General features: G+C 39.5%; 1 protein-coding gene across 1 annotated transcript in view; it reads left to right on the top strand.

Moving 5' to 3' along the window:
* Positions 1-580: 580 nt before the first annotated feature.
* Positions 581-19,051, top strand: part of JAM2 (junctional adhesion molecule 2) — a 73,235-nt gene continuing 54,764 nt past the window's right edge. Inside the window, exon 1 of the mRNA XM_032277115.1 lies at positions 581-1,199. Within this exon, the coding sequence (XP_032133006.1) occupies positions 1,136-1,199 (64 nt within the window). The 5' untranslated portion in view covers positions 581-1,135. The remainder of the gene's footprint in view (positions 1,200-19,051) is intronic.

The raw sequence follows: 19,051 nt of genomic DNA, 5'->3' as shown, positions 1-19,051 counted from the left end.
ACCAATTTCTTCTTCTGGGAATGGCCTTTTTCCAGACCTGCCAATACTCTTGAATGAACCAGACATTTTTGGTCCCTAGGAACAAATATAAAAATTGCCAGTGTACGTGCGTCCAATACAAGTGCGGTGCAATTTTAAAGCACGCAACAGAGCATTCATAATGGGTTTCCCTTTTAAAAGCACAGTAGACCAAAAATAAACCTGACAAAGGGCAGCTGTAGAGTTTTAACACGTGGAAAACTCCACAAGCAGCAGTTATGTAACTTGAAAGAAACATGATAAATATTTCACACCATAAGACGAACTTCCAACTCTGACACTGAAAAAAAAAAGCAAAGAACACGAAACGAACGCACCTCAAATCTCCAAGGAGCAAAAAGCTTAAGCTGAAAAGGGACCGAGGCTGTGCTAAAATCTGAGACCTGACCTCCAGCACTAGTCTTGACTTTTTTTTGTCTCGAGTCCGAGGCGGAGCCCGCGAACCCCATCTCCTCAGAGCGCCACCCCCTCAGCTTCTCCCGTTGGGCAGAAATTTTCCGATTTTCTCCACCCCTGGGCTGAAAAGCCAGAAAGAAGTTCTGAGCCAAGGAGGGGAAGAAAGGAGTTGGGGCAAAGCAGGAGGCGTTTCCTCACCCGCACACACCCCCGTCCCCCAGACACCCAACCCCCCACCCCGCCCCCCAGCCTGCCGCGCCTCCCGCCCCCGGCTCCCCGCCCTAGGGACAGCTGGCAGCCCCGCGCGGACCAGACACAAAGCCGATCAATCCCGGAGGCGTGGGGGCGGAGGGACGACCCGCCGCCGCTTTCCCGGGCGCTGCTCTCCTCCCGCTGCCCCCTCGCTAGGACCCGGCGGACGCCTCGCCTGGTTTTCACGCCCGCAACCCCCCACTCCCACACCCCCAAAAAAGGACAGACCCCATCCCTGGGCTGGAGGACCCGCCTCTTGGCAGCCAGCTGAGAAGGCGCCCGTGGGGGCGGGAAACTAACATCCCATCTAGAGCCGTCCCTCCCCTTCCTCCCCTCCCCTACTCTCTGCTCCTCTCCCGCCCCAGAAGTTCGAGGGCCCCCGGCCCCCTGCGCGCCTGCCGCCGGGACCCTCGACGTTGCCTGAGCAGCCGGCTCCGGCCCCGCGAAGATGGCGAGGAGCCGCCGCCGCCTCCTGCTGCTGCTGCTGCGCTACCTGGTGGTCGCCCTGGGCTGTAAGTTGCTCGGGTTCCTGTGCCCTTGCACCCACTCCTGCCTGGACCAGCCTGCCCCAACCCTCCGGCCCCCCACGGGGCTCTCGCGCGCTGCGTCCGGGCCGCTCTGGGCCGAGGTCGCCGCGGGGCGTCTGACTTTGCGCCCCAGGGCGCCGGAGGGCGGACGCGAGGGGCAGGGAGCGCGAGGTCGTGGGCTTCCTGTAAATTGTGTCTGATTGTGTCAGTTCTAGATACAGAAAATTAAGGGTCCCCATTAGCGGGTTCTCATCTGTTTGCAAAGTTGGGGTAAGTTTTCAGACAGAGGGACGTGATTCGAATGCAAAACTCACTCACTACCCACTCGTAAGATGCTAAGATCCCAAGAAAGATGGCATCACCGGGAGGCGGGCGCCGGCCACACTGTGAGTCCGGGGAGGGGCAGTCCGCGTGTTCTGCGCTCTCCGGCGTCTCAGCCCAGCCGGCGCGAGGCAGAGCACTCGTGGGGCGGGGGTGGGGAGCTCGTGGCTGCTGAGCCAGAATTACTTTTATCCTCTCCACCTGCACATCTACATTCAGTTAGAGAAGTCTGGTCTGGGGACTCTAGCCAGCTGCTGTGTCCTCAGGGGACGTCCAACGGGACGATTGTTAGAAAGATGCAGAAGCCACATGATCCAGTAGCTGGGGAGACGTCCCAAAGCCAATTTCACCGGATGATTTTAAACAGGATTTTCACGGATTCTGGGCTCATGAGATTTAAAATCCTGGGAACATTGCTGTTACTTTGTTTTCTTCGCGTTAGCTTTTTAGGAAAATGTAAGAAATTACAATAGACCCCCTTAAGCAATGCAGTTCTACTTTTGCTTTTTCTTTCTTTTTCTCCCACCTTTTTTGGCTGGCTTGCTTTTCTCTTTCTCTTTCTTTCTTTCTTCTTTCTTTTTCTTTCTTTTTTCTTTCGTAAAATGAGTTATTGTTGCTACTCACATTCTGGTGATGTAATACAATACTTAACCTGCGGGACGGTGTCTAGTGTCTAATATCACAATACAATGATATTTTCTCACACTCCCGCTGCCCAAGTGATCATCGCATAGCTCAAGTGATGTGAGCCACGTCCCTTTGTGGAGGAGGAAGGTGCACATTGTCTCCGGTAAGAGACATGTGCTGACCAATGTTATATAAAGTCAAGCCAGAAAGACAGAGTTTCACAATGAAACCCCTGTGCAATTTTGAAATATCAACTGATATACAGAACACACAGAGGAAAAAAAATGCACTCCTGCTAAAAGGCAACAGAGAGGTAGGCTGGAGAAATTGTAACAGAACGTCTGAGAAAGTTACATATTCTGCTGAAATCTTAAATTTCAAAGAGAAAAGTGTGTGCCTTTTAGGGTAGAATTGTCACTAATTAAAAACAGAAAATCGTTCTGCTCTGCTATTCCTATTCAGTTACCAACACAGAAACAGTATACCCTAAATTTGAAATTGTAGTGAAGAAACAACCAAGAAGCAAACAAAAGAACAGATGAACGGGCCTGAGTGAGCTCTTCAGGCTTTAAGTAAATATAACACATTGGCTCTGCTAACCTTGATTCCTAGAGGGGATAAATTTGAAAGTGTTGTGGGAACTTTTCTATATTGTTTCTGAGATACCAAAAGATCTGGCATTGCAAGACTGTTTTCTTTTCTTTGTGTGTGGGTGGGTTTTTTTGTTTGTTTGTTTGTTTTTTTATGTTTAAAACAATTTTAGAATAGTTTGGATTTAAAGAAAAATTCCAAAGCTAGTATAGAGAGTTCCCACATACTCCACACCCACTTTCCCCTATTGTTAATATCTTTCATTAGCATGGTACACTTCATTCAGATCTCCTTCATTCTTACCTAATGCCTTTTCTATTCCAGATATGGAATAGCCATCCAGGCTATCATATTACATTTATTTGTCATGGTTCCTTAGGCTCCTCTTGGCTGTAGCAGTTTCTCAGGCTTCCCTTGTTTTCTCTTACTGTGGCAGGTTTGAGGAGTATTGGTCAAGTATTTTGTAGAATGACCATCAGTTGATGTTTCTCTGATATTTTTCTCATGACTAGACTGGGGCTGTAGGTTTTTTGGAGGAAGATCAGAAGATGGTAAGGGGCCTCGGTAAAGTGACATTTTCATCATATCATCTCCAGGGAACATACTGTACATATGATTTGTTGCTGTTGATGTGAACCTTGATCACCTGTAATCACACTCATTGTGTAGTGCATACCAGTTTTCTCCACAGAGCACCTACCGTTTTTTCTTCATTTCCATGCTAGATTTTTTGGAAGGAACTCACTACATGCAACCCACCCTTCTTCAGGAAGGAGAGTTATGCTCCATCTCCTTGAAGGTGGAGTATCTTCATAAATTATTTGGAGCTTTTCTGCATGGGAGATGTGTCTCTTCCTTCCCCTCATTTATTTATTTACTCATTTACTTTTCTATCAGTATAGGCTCATGAGTATTCTCTTTATACTTTGGGTTATAATGCAATACTATTTTATTTAGTAAAGACTTAGTGGATTTCTTTTTTTTTTTTTTTTTTTTTTTTTGGGACAGAGTTTCACTCATGTTACCCAGGCTGGAGTGCAATGGCGCGATCTCGGCTCACCGCAACTTCCGCCTCCTGGGTTCAGGCAATTCTCCTGCCTCAGCCTCCTGAGTAGCTGGAATTACAGGCACGCGCCACCATGCCCAGCTAATTTTTTGTATTTTTAGTAGAGACGGGGTTTCACCATGTTGACCAGGATGGTCTCGATCTCTTGACCTCGTGATCCACCCGCCTCGGCCTCCCAAAGTGCTGGGATTACAGGCTTGAGCCACCGCGCCCGGCCTGATTTCTTATGCTATTATTACATATTCGTCTTTTCAGTATTCTTCTCAGATGTAAGTGTACCACTCTTTTGGCCACTCCTCTCATGTACAATGTCATGCTTACTCCCTGCTTTCCTTTTGTTCCTGCTGTTTATCAACATTTTTTATATCTTTCTGAGTAGTCTGGAGGATTGTTTTTTGTTGCTGTTCTTTTTATTTAAACCATGATGTCAGTATCCCTGTGGATATATGGACATTTTCTTGTGTGTTTAGTTGAATTATATTTTTCTTTCCCACGCCATTGGGAAAGGAATTTCTTGATGTTTACTCACCACTGTATATCCAGGGCCGAGCAAAGTTCCTGGTTAATAGTAGGGATAAATATATACCTGTTGATTCTATAATATCTTAGTCCATTCCTGCTGTAACAAAATACCATAAACTGAGTAGCTTATAAACAACATTTATTTCTCACAGCCCTGGAGGCTGAGAAGTTCACAATCAAGATACAGCAAATTCAGTGTCAGGCAAGGGCCCACTTTCTGGATCATAGATTGAGCCTTCTCAGGGTGATTGCCCACGTTGGAAGAGTAAAGGCAGCTCTGCGGTCTCTGTAAGGGCACTGTTCTCATGACCAGATCACAGTCCAAACCTTCACCTCCTCATACCATCACATTGGTGATTAAATTTCAACATACAAATTTGGAGGGGGACGTAAATCATAGCAGATGGAATGGGGAAGAGGCAGGGTAAGTAAAAAGAAGTATATGGATTGAACTGACTGCAGTATAAATCATGAAGCTCTAACTTCATGTTAAGTAGATGGAGTATCAGACTTCTTTGAGCCATCATTTAAGCTGATATTTGAAAGAAAATAATAGGAATGAGTATTCCCTGTTTGTTGGGGTGTTGTTATGCTTTTTGGGGTCTCTCAAGCCTACAAGCTAATCATAAATGAGAGCAGTTCCTGATTCTACCTAGGCAGTAGCAGCTGGTCCTCAGATCTGGACTGGAACCTGATCCAGGCGCTTAGCCTAAGTCTAATCTCTCATCAACTGATAAAGATTGTGGTGGGAGAGAGGTCTGAATCTTTTGTAAAATCACAAGGCTTTGCCTTTTTGCCAGAACTGACCCACAACAGCACTCCAGGGAACCAAGACCAGGAAAATTCTGCCCTCTGTGTCTATTATTAAGAAACAACTGTCATAATCAATTTGCTAGAGAGAACTGGTTTCATGCTGGCATAGGCTTAATTATCTGATGAACAGAAAGGTTAAAATGGGCCTGTAGGTGGATTTAACAACCATTTCAAGACTACAAAATAAATTATATTAAAAAGAATGAAGTCAAAAACAAAAACTTCAGCCTGAGCGGCACACTGAGTTCTCTATGACTGAGAACACTCATTTATCCTCCTACATGAGCAGTTTAATGAGAAGAGCCCTTGGGAGCTTACAGATGTCCACCACCCATAGTTTCTATTACATTGATTTCCTTCTGTGAGCTTTCTCCATAGAGAAGATGTATCAAAATATAGAGGTAAGAGCTGCTAATTTTATTGAAGTCAGACTACCAGGAAGCTATAAAGGCCATTGCTTAAAATAATATTTTTTCATCCCATAGTAATATAGTAGTAATACTGCTGAGTCAATACTCCAGTTTACCCTTCTTGATAGATTGATGTTTTGAGGAAGATGATGGTGAGGACGGAAAAGGGGAATCAGAACCTGGGTCAGGTGCTTCCTTTGGCAAAAGCAGTAAAAGAAAACTTAAAACCATATACTGTTTTCTTGGACAGTATTACTGTTAATAAGGCTAGAACTCAGAAAAATCATCCAACTGTATTACTTTTCTATTGCTGTGAAGCATGGCCATAAACAAACCAATACAAATTTATTGTCTTAAAGTTCTAGAGATCAGAAGTCTGAAATAGGGTCTCACTGGTCTGAAATCAGGGTATCGGCAAGGAGCATTCCTTCTCAATGTTCTAGGGCAGAATCTGTTTCCATGGCTTTTCCAGCTTCTGGAGGCTCCCCACGCGTGGCCCTGTTCCACCAGCTTCTAACTCTGTGACACCAGGCTGCCACCTCTCTAGTTTTCTCTCTTCTGCTTCCTTCTTCCACTCAGCAGACCCTTGTCATTACCTTGGACTCACCTGAGTAACTCTGGATACTTACTTATTTCAAAGTCAGCCGGTTGGCAACTTTCATCCATCTACAACTTCAATTCCTATTTACCATGTAAAGTAAGATATGTATAGGTTCTGGGGAGTGGAATGTCTATTTTTATGTCTATGGCTATTATTATGTCTCCCACACCAGCTAAAATGAGGTTATGCCCAGCAACAGTGTTTTCAGTGTTGTACTCAAGAATATTCTAGATCCCATGAAGCCACCATAACTTTTACTTTTAAAGTACAACTCATAGTAATATAAAGCTGGTTGGTTGTTTTCTTTTGTTTTGTTTTGAGATGGAGAGTCGCTCTGTTGTCCAGGCTGGAGTGCAGTGGTTTAATCTCAGCCCACTGCAACTTCTACCCACCGGGTTCAAGCGATTCTCCTGCCTCAGCCTCCTGAGTAGCTGGGATCACAGGCGCCCACCACCACACCCAGCTAACTTTTGCATTACAGGCATGAGCCACTATGCCTGGCCTAAAGCTATACTTTTTATGAGTTGTATTTTACATTGCATAGTGTGGTGGTAAAGAACATGCACTCCAAAGCTGTCCTCTGTGCTCTTACCAGCTGTGTGACCTTGTACAGGTTATTTAACACCTGTATATGTCATTTTACTCATCAGTATTGGTGATAGCCCAAATAAGACTGCTTACCTCATAGAGGTTTAGGAAGAATTACATGTATTGACATGTATGACAGACTTAATAAACTGGAGAAGCCGTTGAAGCCTTTTGACATCAAATATCAGTTAGATTTGCGTTTTAAAGAACATGCATTGGATAGAGTACGGTGAATGGAAGGATTGGGGTGGGAGGAATCAAACTGGGAAGACCAGTTAGAAGTTATTGGAGTAGTCCAGGCAATTGCTTGTATAAGTATTTATTTTATATAATTTATCGATAAATATACTCACATAATTATACATACACGTATAACCACTGACAATTGTTTTTTACAGTCATGTGTCACCTAATGATGAGATATGTTCTGATAAATGTGTCATTACATGATTTTGTTACTGTGTGAACATCATAGCATGTACTTAAAGAAACCTAGATGGTAGAGCCTGCTGCACACCAAGACTAATGGTGTAGCCTGTTGCTCCTGGGCTACAAACCTATACAGGATGTTACTGTATTGGATGCTGTAGGCAATCATAAACAGTTGCAAGTATTGGTGTACCTAAACATATCTAAACACAGAAAAGGTACAGAAAAACACAGCATAGAAGATAAATGGTACACCTGTATAGGCACAATACCACGAATGGAGCTTGCAGGACTGGAAGTGGCTCTGAGTGAGTCAGTGAGTGAGTGATGAGTAAAAGTGAAGGCCTAGGACATTGCTGTGTGCTACTATAGACTTTATCAACGCTGTACACTTAGGCTACACTAAATTTAGAAAGCAATAAAGTTCTTGTGCTGTATCAATACAGGCGTTTCAGCATCACTAGACGATAAGAATTTTTCAGCTCCATTATGATCTGTAGGACCACTGTCATATATATGGATTATTGTTGACCAAAATGTCATTACGCAGTACCTAACTGTATTAATTAAGTCCAATCAGGAATCTAAGAAAAATGGCTCTTTGCTTTTTACGGATTTTTTTTTTTATTACGTATGCTGCATTTTCAACTTCCTGTTCCGTTCCCAACCTGTAAACGTGACACAGTAGCTCTTTTGGTTACTGTATACCTTCTTTCTATGTTATTCTGTTTCCCACACCTAAGTTTATTTTCAGTATTTGTTTTCAGTGTTTCCAGAGTTTCCCTGAGTTGTCGCCCTTAGAACAGTTATTTTTACTTCATTTGATGTTCAGAAGAGTGGCCTTCTGTGTTCTAAAGTGTGTGGGTGTATGCATGCATAGGATGTGGGGAGAATGAGAGACAGATAAAAGGAGAGAGAGAGAGGATGGGTGGATGTGTGCTCAAATAAATGCCTGCTGGCAGGACCATAAAACCCTACTCTATGAATCCTCAGGCCAATGAATGGGTAGGAAATGCTCTCCAGTTTGAATTGTTCCTACATTTTATAAGCAGAGAAGCAAATCCTGTGAAAGTGTTTCAAGACCTGCCCTCTTAGCTGTCCATTGTCTTGGCTCCAAAAGTCCTAAGGAAGAATCCTTATGAACTTGACGGGAGTTTTGGTTCTTTACTGGAGAGCCCTGCTCCTGTTTATCGCATGTCGTCAGCATCAAATTTTTGTTTGTTTTGCTGGGTTTTCTGTTTTCTTGAGGTTGCCAAAGTTTTCTACTGGGATAATGTAGGACGGACTCATCTTTATATTTGTAAAGAGGAAAAATGCATAACCTGGTTTGTCTTCTTTATGTTAGGTTTGTCCAATTTGCTTGTTTTCATTTTGTCAATGCGGTCACCTGCTGTTTTTATGCTTCGTTTTCTTCACGCTGTGAAAACTTGCTAAATACCTACTATGGACAAAACCAAAGATAAAAATGAATTAGTTGTTAAACACGTTTTCTTATATGTCTAACTAAAAGTAGCATAAGCTTAGGGTAAATTCAAACAGAGCAGCAAGTTTACAAAAGGAGAAGTAAGTCTCCTTCGCAGCCTTCCTGATTCCTATTTATGCCCCACAGATAAACCCATCCTTAAGTTTCCTGCAAATAGTTTCAGAAAATTGGAAAAGAAATGTTCCATTATATATAAGCATACTTTTATACTTTCTTTAGAAATAAACATCACAATTTATTATGCTTACTGCTCTATACCTTCCAGAAATTCAAGTCATATTCTATATAGTGTTGTGTACCTTGCTACAAAGAAGTGATTTATTTTAGTAATTAAGCTACAAAATAAAGCTCAATGTCACAAGCAGGACTCAAGATAACATCCTACAGAAGCCTTTAAAACTGTTGTGCCAAAATGCAGTGGGAGCTATTTTCTAACTAGAACCACCAAAAGCAATGAAACAGAGTGATTAGTAAAACAGAGGGAAATAAACTTCCAAACCAGTAACCAAATCTGGAAAGGGAAAAATTCCAACCAAGATCCAATTAAAAAGTCCAAAGGAGAACATGTGCAAGCCCAGGGAGGACAGAGACACTGGCACCAGCTAAGATTCACAGGCAAGTGCAAATGGGAGCTATTTTTAAAGGAGGCCAAAGAAGAAATAATGACCACAAAGAAAAAGGGAACATGTGGAACTTCTGGGCAAGTGCTAAATTTGAAAGAGAGAATGGTGTTTATGTTTTTTTAAAAAATGCACTAGAGGGCTGGGCGTCATGGCTCATGCCTGTAATACCAGCACTTTGGAAGGCTGAAGCGGGTGGATCACCTGAGGTCAGGAGCTTGAAACCAGCCTAGCCAACGTGCTGAAACGCTGTCACTACTGAAAATACAAAAATTAGTGAGGCATGGTGGTGCCCTGAGTAGCTGGTGGTGCCCTGAGTAGCTGGTAGTCCCAGCTACTCGGAAGGCTGAGGCATGAGAATCGCTTGAATGAGGGAGGCAGAGGTTGCAGTGAGCTGAGATTGCAACATTGCACTCCAGCCTGGGCAACAGATCAAGACTCTGCCTCACAAAAAAGGCAACAGAGCAAGACTCTACCTCACAAAAAGATTCACTAGAGGCATTTAAAAATAGGAATGGATTTTGATCAGAAGCAGAATTGTCACAGTGGAATAAACAATAACTCAAGTTATTGGACAAGTATCCAGTTGTCCAATAATCAAAACATGCAGCCATGTATGTCATAAAACATTAAAACTGTACCTAAGCCGGGCGCGGTGGCTCAAGCCTGTAATCCCAGCACTTTGGGAGGCCGAGGCGGGTGGATCACGAGGTCAAGAGATCGAGACCATCCTGGTCAATATGGTGAAACCCCGTCTCTACTAAAACTACAAAAAATCAGCTGGGCATGGTGGCGCGTGCCTGTAGTCCCAGCTGCTCAGGAGGCTGAGGCAGGAGAATTGCCTGAACCCAGGAGGCGGAGGTTGCGGTGAGCCGAGATCGCGCCATTGCACTCCAGCCTGGGTAACAAGAGTGAAACTCCGTCTCCAAAAAAAAAAAAAAAAAAAAAAAAAAAACTGTACCTAAGCATGTTGGAGACATGAGATTATTGTACAGTCCATATAGTGTTTTTGGATCCAGAACAAGTCAGTTTCTTTTGTGCCGTGTATTGTTGTGTGTGTGTGTAAACGAGTGAACTTCTATGCCACTTCATCTAGATACAGTACTTCTTCCCAACGTCCATTCATCTCTGTTGTTGTTGCTATTGTAGTAATTATTCCTTACGTGGCCAAATGCAATTTCTCTCTGAAGGTCTAACTCCAAAATTCCCTGCACCTTCTCCTAAGCCTTTCCTACGCATCAAAAGATACTGGCATGTTTGAAAAGCACTGGATCAGTGACCTTCAAACTTTTTTATATTACATATCCTACTTCATTTTTTTAAAAAGTGTATGTCCTGACATGATTTTCTTCATAATTTATAATATGTATTTCTGAATCAACATATTAATCATAAAACATATAATATATAGGATAAATACCAAATGAATGAGATAATGAAACACAGAGCAGAAATGAGGTAGTTATAGCTCTATATTATAGTATTTTATAAAACCTCTATAAGCAAAATAATGTGAGATTGGTACATGAATAGACAGACAAACCAATGGAAGAGTATATAAAGTCTAGAAATTATGCCAACTTCATTTAGAAATTGTGTGTGTGTGTGTGTGTGTGTGTGTGTGCGTAAAATGGTAGCATTTGAAACCATGGAGAATACTTAATCAATATTGTTACCACTGGAAAGCCATTTAAGGAAAAAATGGATCAGAACCTGATATTCTCCATGTTGATAAATTTCAAATGGATCAGAGATCTAAATGTAAGTAGGTAAATAAATAATAAAACCACACCTCCCCCCACCAAAAAAAACAAAAGCAAAATAAAGCATAGGTCTGTTTTACTATAAACTGGACTGTATATCAAATGAGTATCTGCATTGGTAAAATAAAACACCCTAAACAAATTTTAAAAATGACTAATTGGGAAATGATATTTGTAATTTACATCTCTGACAGAGTATTATCACTGATATAAAAGGAGCCCCTAAAAATTAAAATATAAACATCAAAATTTTATAAATATCACACAAAAAAAACCAGAGTTCTCTGAAGAAAAATTTAAATGGTTCTTCAAATATGAAGCTTTTCTCAGTATAACTTAAAATGCAAATTAGATTGTCCCAAAGATAGCACTTCTTCCCTTAGCAAAATTGCATTAACTCATCCACATACTCTGTTATGAAGTTGTATGGAAATAGGCATTCTGCATACTTCTGATGGAGCTGTGAAATGATACAACTGCTATGGAACAGCAATATGTAGAAAAATTTTATATCTTCCCTTTGACCGACGATATTCAGCAATGTGTAGAAAAATCCTGTACCTGCCTTTGACCCATCAACCCCACTACTGGAAACCTATTTTAAAGCTGTAGTTTCAAAAACAAGACACAATTTATGCATGATATTATTTTCTTTTTTATGCATTGTATTATTTATTTCACAACTATTATAAAAAAGATTGAAAACAAATGTCCAGTCATAGGGGACTGGTTAAATAAATACAGTGTATACAGTGGTACACACTGTAACAATATAAAGGAATGATGGTGATTGCTCTGCACTTTTATCTCCAAAATATAGTAAGTGAAAAAAGCAAGATGCAGAACAATATAAATGCAGCATGCTACATTTTGTGTAAGACAGAAACACTGGCAGGTTAAACTGTTAACTAATGAAATTATTAACAGTAGGTAGAAAGAACAGGAATGGAACAGACTTCTCATATGGATTTGATTTTCAAAATTTAAATGTTTTGTTTCAAAAGATAAAATTCACTAAAACAGCCATCCCTAAAATTTGAAAACAAATGGAAATAAATAAACTTACTGAGCCTTACACCGGTAATCCCCATACTTTGGGAGGCCCAGGCAAGAAGATTGCTTAAGATCTTAAGATCAGGAGTTCAAGACCAGCCTGGGTAACATAGGAAGACCACATTTCTACAAAAAACAAAAGTAAATAAAAATTAGCTGGGCATTTTGGCTTGCCTGTAGTCTCAGCTAGTCAGGAGGCTGAGGAGGGATGTTCCCTTGATCCTGGGAGATTGAGGCTGTAGTGAGCTGTAATTGTGCTACTGCACTCCAGCGTGGGTGACATAGCAAGATCCTGTCTCTAAAAGAAAAAAAAGGAATAAAGCAATAAACCTACTGTATATCAAATCCATGATGTGACCACACAGAGGAAATAATAATTTCAATCTGAACCTAAAAACACAATATTCCGCCAAACAGTAGGATGTATCTTAAGGACAAAAATAGCTGCAAATATGTTTTAAACTTTAGGACTTTAATGATTTTGTTATTTTGACACTACATTACGTCATAGGAAATACAAACCAATAATTATACTAATGTACATAGAAATTAAGATTTTTAGTGTAGGAAAAAAGAGATACATGTAGAAAGTTTTAAAAATTCAGTACAAGTCCTATAATGTTCTATCTGAGTTGGAAATGTTCTATTTGAATTGAGTTTGAACTCATGATGCTTTTCTCTTTTCAAAGCTGTTTTTTCTATCTGTCACTAAAAAGGCCCAGGAGACGTCATAACTTTTATCAAGCAGCTTTGAAGAAGGAACAAATAACCTCAAAACCCTCAGTATACTGTTTGCCACCATATGCATTATTTTTGGCTTTATTTCATTCTTGTGGCTGCAGATTAGCTGCTGGTCTCTTCTCTACAATCTTCTTATTCCAGGACTCAGCCTGAAGGAATTGGCCCTGTTTGGAACAGACAGTCCTGGTGGCCTAGGAAAAAGCAAAAGACAGAGCTAAGCTGTGTCTTTAATGACTCTAAAAGCTTCTATTTAATGTGGTATATGCCCATTGGTCAAAGCACATCACGTGGCCAAACGTGGAACTGGGATGGAGAATTGTGTTCTGCTTGTTGGGGGGCCCTAGAAATCATACAATAATAAATGAGAAGGGAGTAAGGAGTTAGGGATAATAATATAAACTATTCTACAACCCCTCGAAATTGAGCACACTTAGCATGTAAACTATAATTCCTAAATACCATTCCATACTAACAATGACTAGGGAACTTTGGAGGGACACCTGATTCCAGTTTTAGGGTTAGGCAATTTAAGATGAACCTGGGATGTTTTGTTGCCATCGTGTATTAGTCTGTTTTCACAACTGCTATCAGGAACTGTCAGAGACTGGGTAGCTTATAAAGGAAAGAGGTTTAATTGACTCACAGTTCAGTGTGGTTTGGGAGGCCTCAGGAAACTTACAGTCATGGTGGAAGGTGAAGGGGAAACAAGGCACCTTCTTCACAAAGTGGCAAGCAGGACAATGCCAAATGAAGGGATAAGAGCCCCTTATAAAACCGTCAGATCTTGTGAGAACTCACTATCATGAGAAAAGCATGGGCGAAACTGCCACCGTGATTCAGTTACCTCTATCTGGCCTCTCCCTTTAAATGTGGGGATGATGGGGATTATGGTAATTACAATTCAAGATGAGATTTGGGTGGGGACACAAAGCCAAACCACATCACTTAGAAAGCAAGTTAGCTGTCAAAGACTAATGAAGTTGTGCTGAAAGGGCAAAGGAATCAGACTGAAAAGGCTTTCTTTGGGCAAACTGGAGGCAAGTTGAGAATCAAAAGAGAAAATATACACTGAATGCAATTGATTTAAACATGTTGAATATATTTTTAAATATGTTAATTATAAAGATACTAAAATCAATAAAATTTTTATAAGTCATCACTCTTTGGTCACCATTAGAATTAACTAGGTCAGTTACTCCTTACCCTGATACTTGGCACACAAAATAAATAATTGTCATTATTCTGCATTCTTTTATGCATGTATGTGTAACCACATAACCTTAAATTAGAAGGAAAGTTCTTCTTTATAGAATTCAAGCTAATAAATGTCAAAGATAATAGATGATTTAAAAACAAACAAATCTAATCATATTTTGCAACATGTAATTGACTTAGGGTATGATTATTAATGGATAAGATCATTAGACAAAATGTTGATGGGAGCTTTACAATGGAAGGATCAGTTTTTTACTACCTGAAACATTGATTAATCTTAACATCACTGAAAGTAGTACAACCAGGCCAGGTTCCCATGCCTATAATCCCAGCACTTTGGGAGGCAAAGGTGGGTAAATCACATGAGGTCAGAAGTTGAGACTAGCCTAGCCAACATGGTGAAATCCCATCTCTACTAGAAATACAAAAATTAGCCAAATGTTGTGGCTCGTGCCCGTAATCCCAGCTACTTGGGAGGCTGAGGCACGAGAATTGCTTGAACATGGGAGGCAGAGATTGCAATCAGCCAAGATTGTGCCACTGCACTCTAGCCTGGGCAACACAGTGAGACACTCTCTCTCAAAAAAAGTAACTAGGGTAACTAAACATTATGTAATACAATAGGGAGCACATAGTATTCCCTGTGTAATATTCTTACCCATCCCTCCACAAAAGAAAATGACCTTCACCTGAATGAAGCCTCTCAGCAAGCCAACTTCTCATTACAGAAGGATAGATGCACAAATTAAATGACATCACAAGGCAGCACGTGCATGAACTCAGAAAGTGGGTTGTTTTGCAGAATAACTGACTAGGTTTCTGCAACAAGTCAATGGCATGAAAGGCAAAAACAAAGAGGGAGAGAGGAAAGAGCAGATCAGCACTAATTAAAAACATGCATCAAAAGGCCTGAGAAGCAAATGTAATGCTGAGATGTGATGTGTATCCTGTTTCAAATAAGACATCAGGGAAATGTGGCTAGATTTTAAATTATACCAAGGAATTATTTTTGCTCGTTGTTCAAATGGTATTATAGCTATATGTCTTTAATCTTTAGTGATGCTTGCTAAAGTAATAAAGAAAATTATTTGATATATATGATTTGCTTTAATATTCTTCAGTAAGGTAAATGTAGTAAATACAACAAAATCTTTATAACTGTTTAATTTGGATGATGAATATACAGTGTTTATTGTGTGTTGTCTCTTTTTGTACATTTGAAAATTTTCTTAAAACTAAACCCATAAACTAGAAAAAAATATATAATAACGTGCTAAATATACTGAAATTCTAATTTTTTTTTTTCTTGAAGCCCTCTGGGCTTTTTTATATGTTCCACTTTTCACTCTACAGGTTTAAAGAGAAAATAAATTGAAGAAAGTAAATTTTCTTGAAATATTTGAAACACCATCTCTCTTAAACGTTATGCCTTAACCAGGGTAGTCAGTATAAGAAATGCAAATTATGTTTGAATGGTCCCTTTTAAAAAGCCGTTTATTTTAGTCTATTTCCCACTAGTAGTTTTTTATTAATGCCTTAAAAAAAAAGAAAAGAAAAGAAAACCAATTCAACCCTGTCATCAGCAAGATCCTGGGTAATACAGCAGAGTCTGTTAGTATATTCACTGCATAAGAGCTGCATTTTTTTTTTTCATAATGTAGCATGGACCTTTCAGTGCATTTCTTTTGAAAGGGACTTTAATATTTTATTCCCTAAAATGTAAAAATACTCATCAGATGAATGCATGCCACATTCATAGGCTGATGGCAAGAAAAAGTGAATATAAAAAGAGTTGATTAAATTCCTAAAAATTTAAAATTTTTGTCTTGCATTTGTTTAGTGGAGACTGGTGCAATCAAGGCCTTCTTGTCAACCCTCAGGCCCCTTCTAAACAAGTAAAGAGAATACCTGCAGATGCCTTACATTCGACATATCAACTCAAGCACATTTCAAAATTGGTCATAATTTCTAAAATAGTCATTCAATATTAAAGTTCTTATCATTAATAATGTAGTATCAAGCTTCCTATGGGTTCTTCATATGATTTAATTTCTTAGAGTTTCTTTAGCCCTGAGGAGCCCAAATCTGTAAGGATTCACTAGAGATGAGGATTATGGGAAAAGCATGGAAGAAGTAGAAGCATTTAGCAGCCACATTAGAATAGCCGGGAGCCTGTGTCAGCAGCATATGCACACTGTCATTGTAGTCATCGGTGTCAGAAGCTATTTTTGTGCTGGATAACACTTTCTCCAAATACACTATGAATTCATGAGCAAGGGAATGTAGATGTTAATGGAGGAAGAAGTTTCACTTCACCTCCCACTCCTTTGCCTCTTAGTTTTAGAGTGGAAGCAAGGTTGCATCACAGCCCTCTGTAGGATGTATATTCCTCATTATTTGAACAATCATAAGTGACTTGATTGTACGATTATGTATGTTCAAGTATTTATATTTAGCCACAAGTTACTAAAATTTGCTGAGTAATGATGAGACCAATCCAGACCAATCTTTTTCATTATGTGGACTAGAATGTTTGAGGAGATTTATTTCTAATTATTAGAAAATAAAAGGACAAAGAATTTTGGAAGTGAGCTATTGCAATGCTTCTTTTATAGAGAAGTTATCCTGCTGATATGTATGTTGAATACAAATGTTTTCAGAGGACAATGGACTTACATTTATTTGTTTTTCGTTTTTGACATGGGCTCTCTCTCTGTTACACAGGCTAGCTTGCAGTGGTGCAGTCATAGCTTGCACTAATTTATTTATTTATTTATTTTGTAGAGATGAGGCCTCACTGTGTTGCCCAGGTTGGTCTTGAACTCCTGAGCTCAAGTGATGCTTCTGCCTCCACCTCTCAAAGTGTTGGGATTATAGGCGTAAGCCACTGCAACCAACCTGGCTTTCATCTTTTACCTAAAAGAATAGTAGTAACATCTTCTCTTACAAGGTGACTCGTGGCAGGCTCATATGGACAGGGATGATGGACCGGATCACCTTCTCTTTTTAAATTGATTAATTTTATGAATTATATTTCTAATATGTATTTACCAGTGGTACATTATTGAATTCATAAGTTAAATATCCATGTGAATTGTCTCTACTAGATGTTCAAAGGACCTCCTTACATCTAACCACGAATGGCAAATTTTGTTCGCAAGGAAGCAAAAAGTATGATATAAATAAAATGAAACTAGAGTTCCAATGGGCTAGATTGAGTCAGTTCTGCCCTTAGTAATCATATGGTTTTAGAAAACCTACTTTATTTGAGATTTTTTTCCCTCATTTGTTAAATGAAAGGGTTTGATCTAATGATAATTTGTGTTGTTTATAATTTAACACTTTATGTTTTTAAATGAGAAAATGTACCATATTTTAGCCCGTTATAATAAAATTATGTGATATGTAGCTGAGAACATGTTTTAAAATTCTAAACTGCCTCCTTTAGAATTCTTGTTGGTTGGAACAGAGCCTGTTTTGGAAGGAAGCAAGAAATTGGCTCCAAAAATGCTGGATATTCGTGGAGTTGACTGTATGTCATGCTATACACTTTTTGTTTGATGCAGTAGGCAACAGGAAGTTGTTGAAGGTTTTGAAGAGTGAAATAATATATCAAAAAATAATATTGGGGATAACAATCATTTTGATCCTTACATATAGACTAGACTTGGAAAGAAAGGGTAACTGTAAGGCAGGTCTTAGGTAATGAGATCAAGATTAAACTGGAAGCTGTCAAAATTCTTCAGGAAAACTTGAATCCAGAAGACGTCGAAAATAGAAATTGATAAGATACAGTGATTGATTAAATATAGGGGACATCAAAGAAATCAAAACAGTAATTCCAAGGTTGTATAACTTTGTAGGACCAGAGAATTCATGGTATTTAATTGAGAAGGAATAATTTATAAATATATATTTCAGGAAGCAACAAAATAGCCAGCTAAATGTATCTCTAAAGACTATTGGAGAGTGGATGATCATGATCTGTTACCTGTCCCCTATATTTAAGTGGTAAAATGGAAGCAGAAATGTAAAACCATTCTGGAAAAAAACACGGAGAAGATTTGTAGGGGGCAAAAAACTCAACTCTGGAGGATGTGCTTGGTTAAAGAATGTAAAAGAGCAGAGATCACGACAAAACAAGTGCCCAGAGAAATAGCAGACAGACAGCAGAACCGGTGTCCGGTGTCCAGGAAGCTGGGGAGGAATTCTGCAATGTCAGTTGTTATCTAGAGGTCAGAAAGAATGAAGGGAAAAGATCAGGGTGAAGTGCTGGGTAACCTGAGGGGATTAAAAAGTAAAGAAAAAATTAGCGTCTGAATGGAACTTTACAATTGACAAAATACTTTCAGGGGAATTATTTTAATTCTCATGTTAACCTCACTGTGAGACACATAGGACTATTTTTATCACTGTTTCATAAATGAGACACACAGGAACTTAGAATACTTTCAGGAGTTACGCTGAGGCAGGACTAGAAGTTAGAGTTACTGACTCCAAATCCCACCTTCTTTGCTATCTGGAAGGCAAGGATACAAAGAATATGCTGGAAAGCATCAACCGACAGTATATTTGCAGTGTTCCTCCCTGTCTCTTACCATATAGAAATGCTTTCCATATTCACAACTCAGATCAAATTCAAAGCAATATTAACCTGAAGGGAAAGCCATAAGCCTGTAATAAATATTTCATGTTCTGAAAATATTATTTAACTAAATGGGAGAAATATCCAAAAATGAACATATTCCATATTGTACGGGGTTTATTTTCCAATTTAGTCATCCTAACAGTATCACAGATCATTTAAAAGGGAAATAGAAAACATCCTCATAATTTTCTAGTGTTATCTTGCTGTAAGTTCATATTAAAAGAATAACATTAATATTGTCTTAAGCAAAGATAAATAGATTATATATCATGCATTTACTAAATTTCAATTATATTATTTTTAAAATTACTGTGTGTGTCTGATGATAGGACATAAGGCGGTATTT

Source organism: Sapajus apella, unplaced genomic scaffold, assembly GCF_009761245.1.
Source record: "Sapajus apella isolate SASKATOON/1434 unplaced genomic scaffold, GSC_monkey_1.0 scaffold8, whole genome shotgun sequence".
Classification (NCBI taxonomy): domain Eukaryota; kingdom Metazoa; phylum Chordata; class Mammalia; order Primates; family Cebidae; genus Sapajus; species Sapajus apella.
Note: the sequence above shows the minus strand (reverse complement) of the source record. Positions and strands in the feature narration are given on the sequence as shown.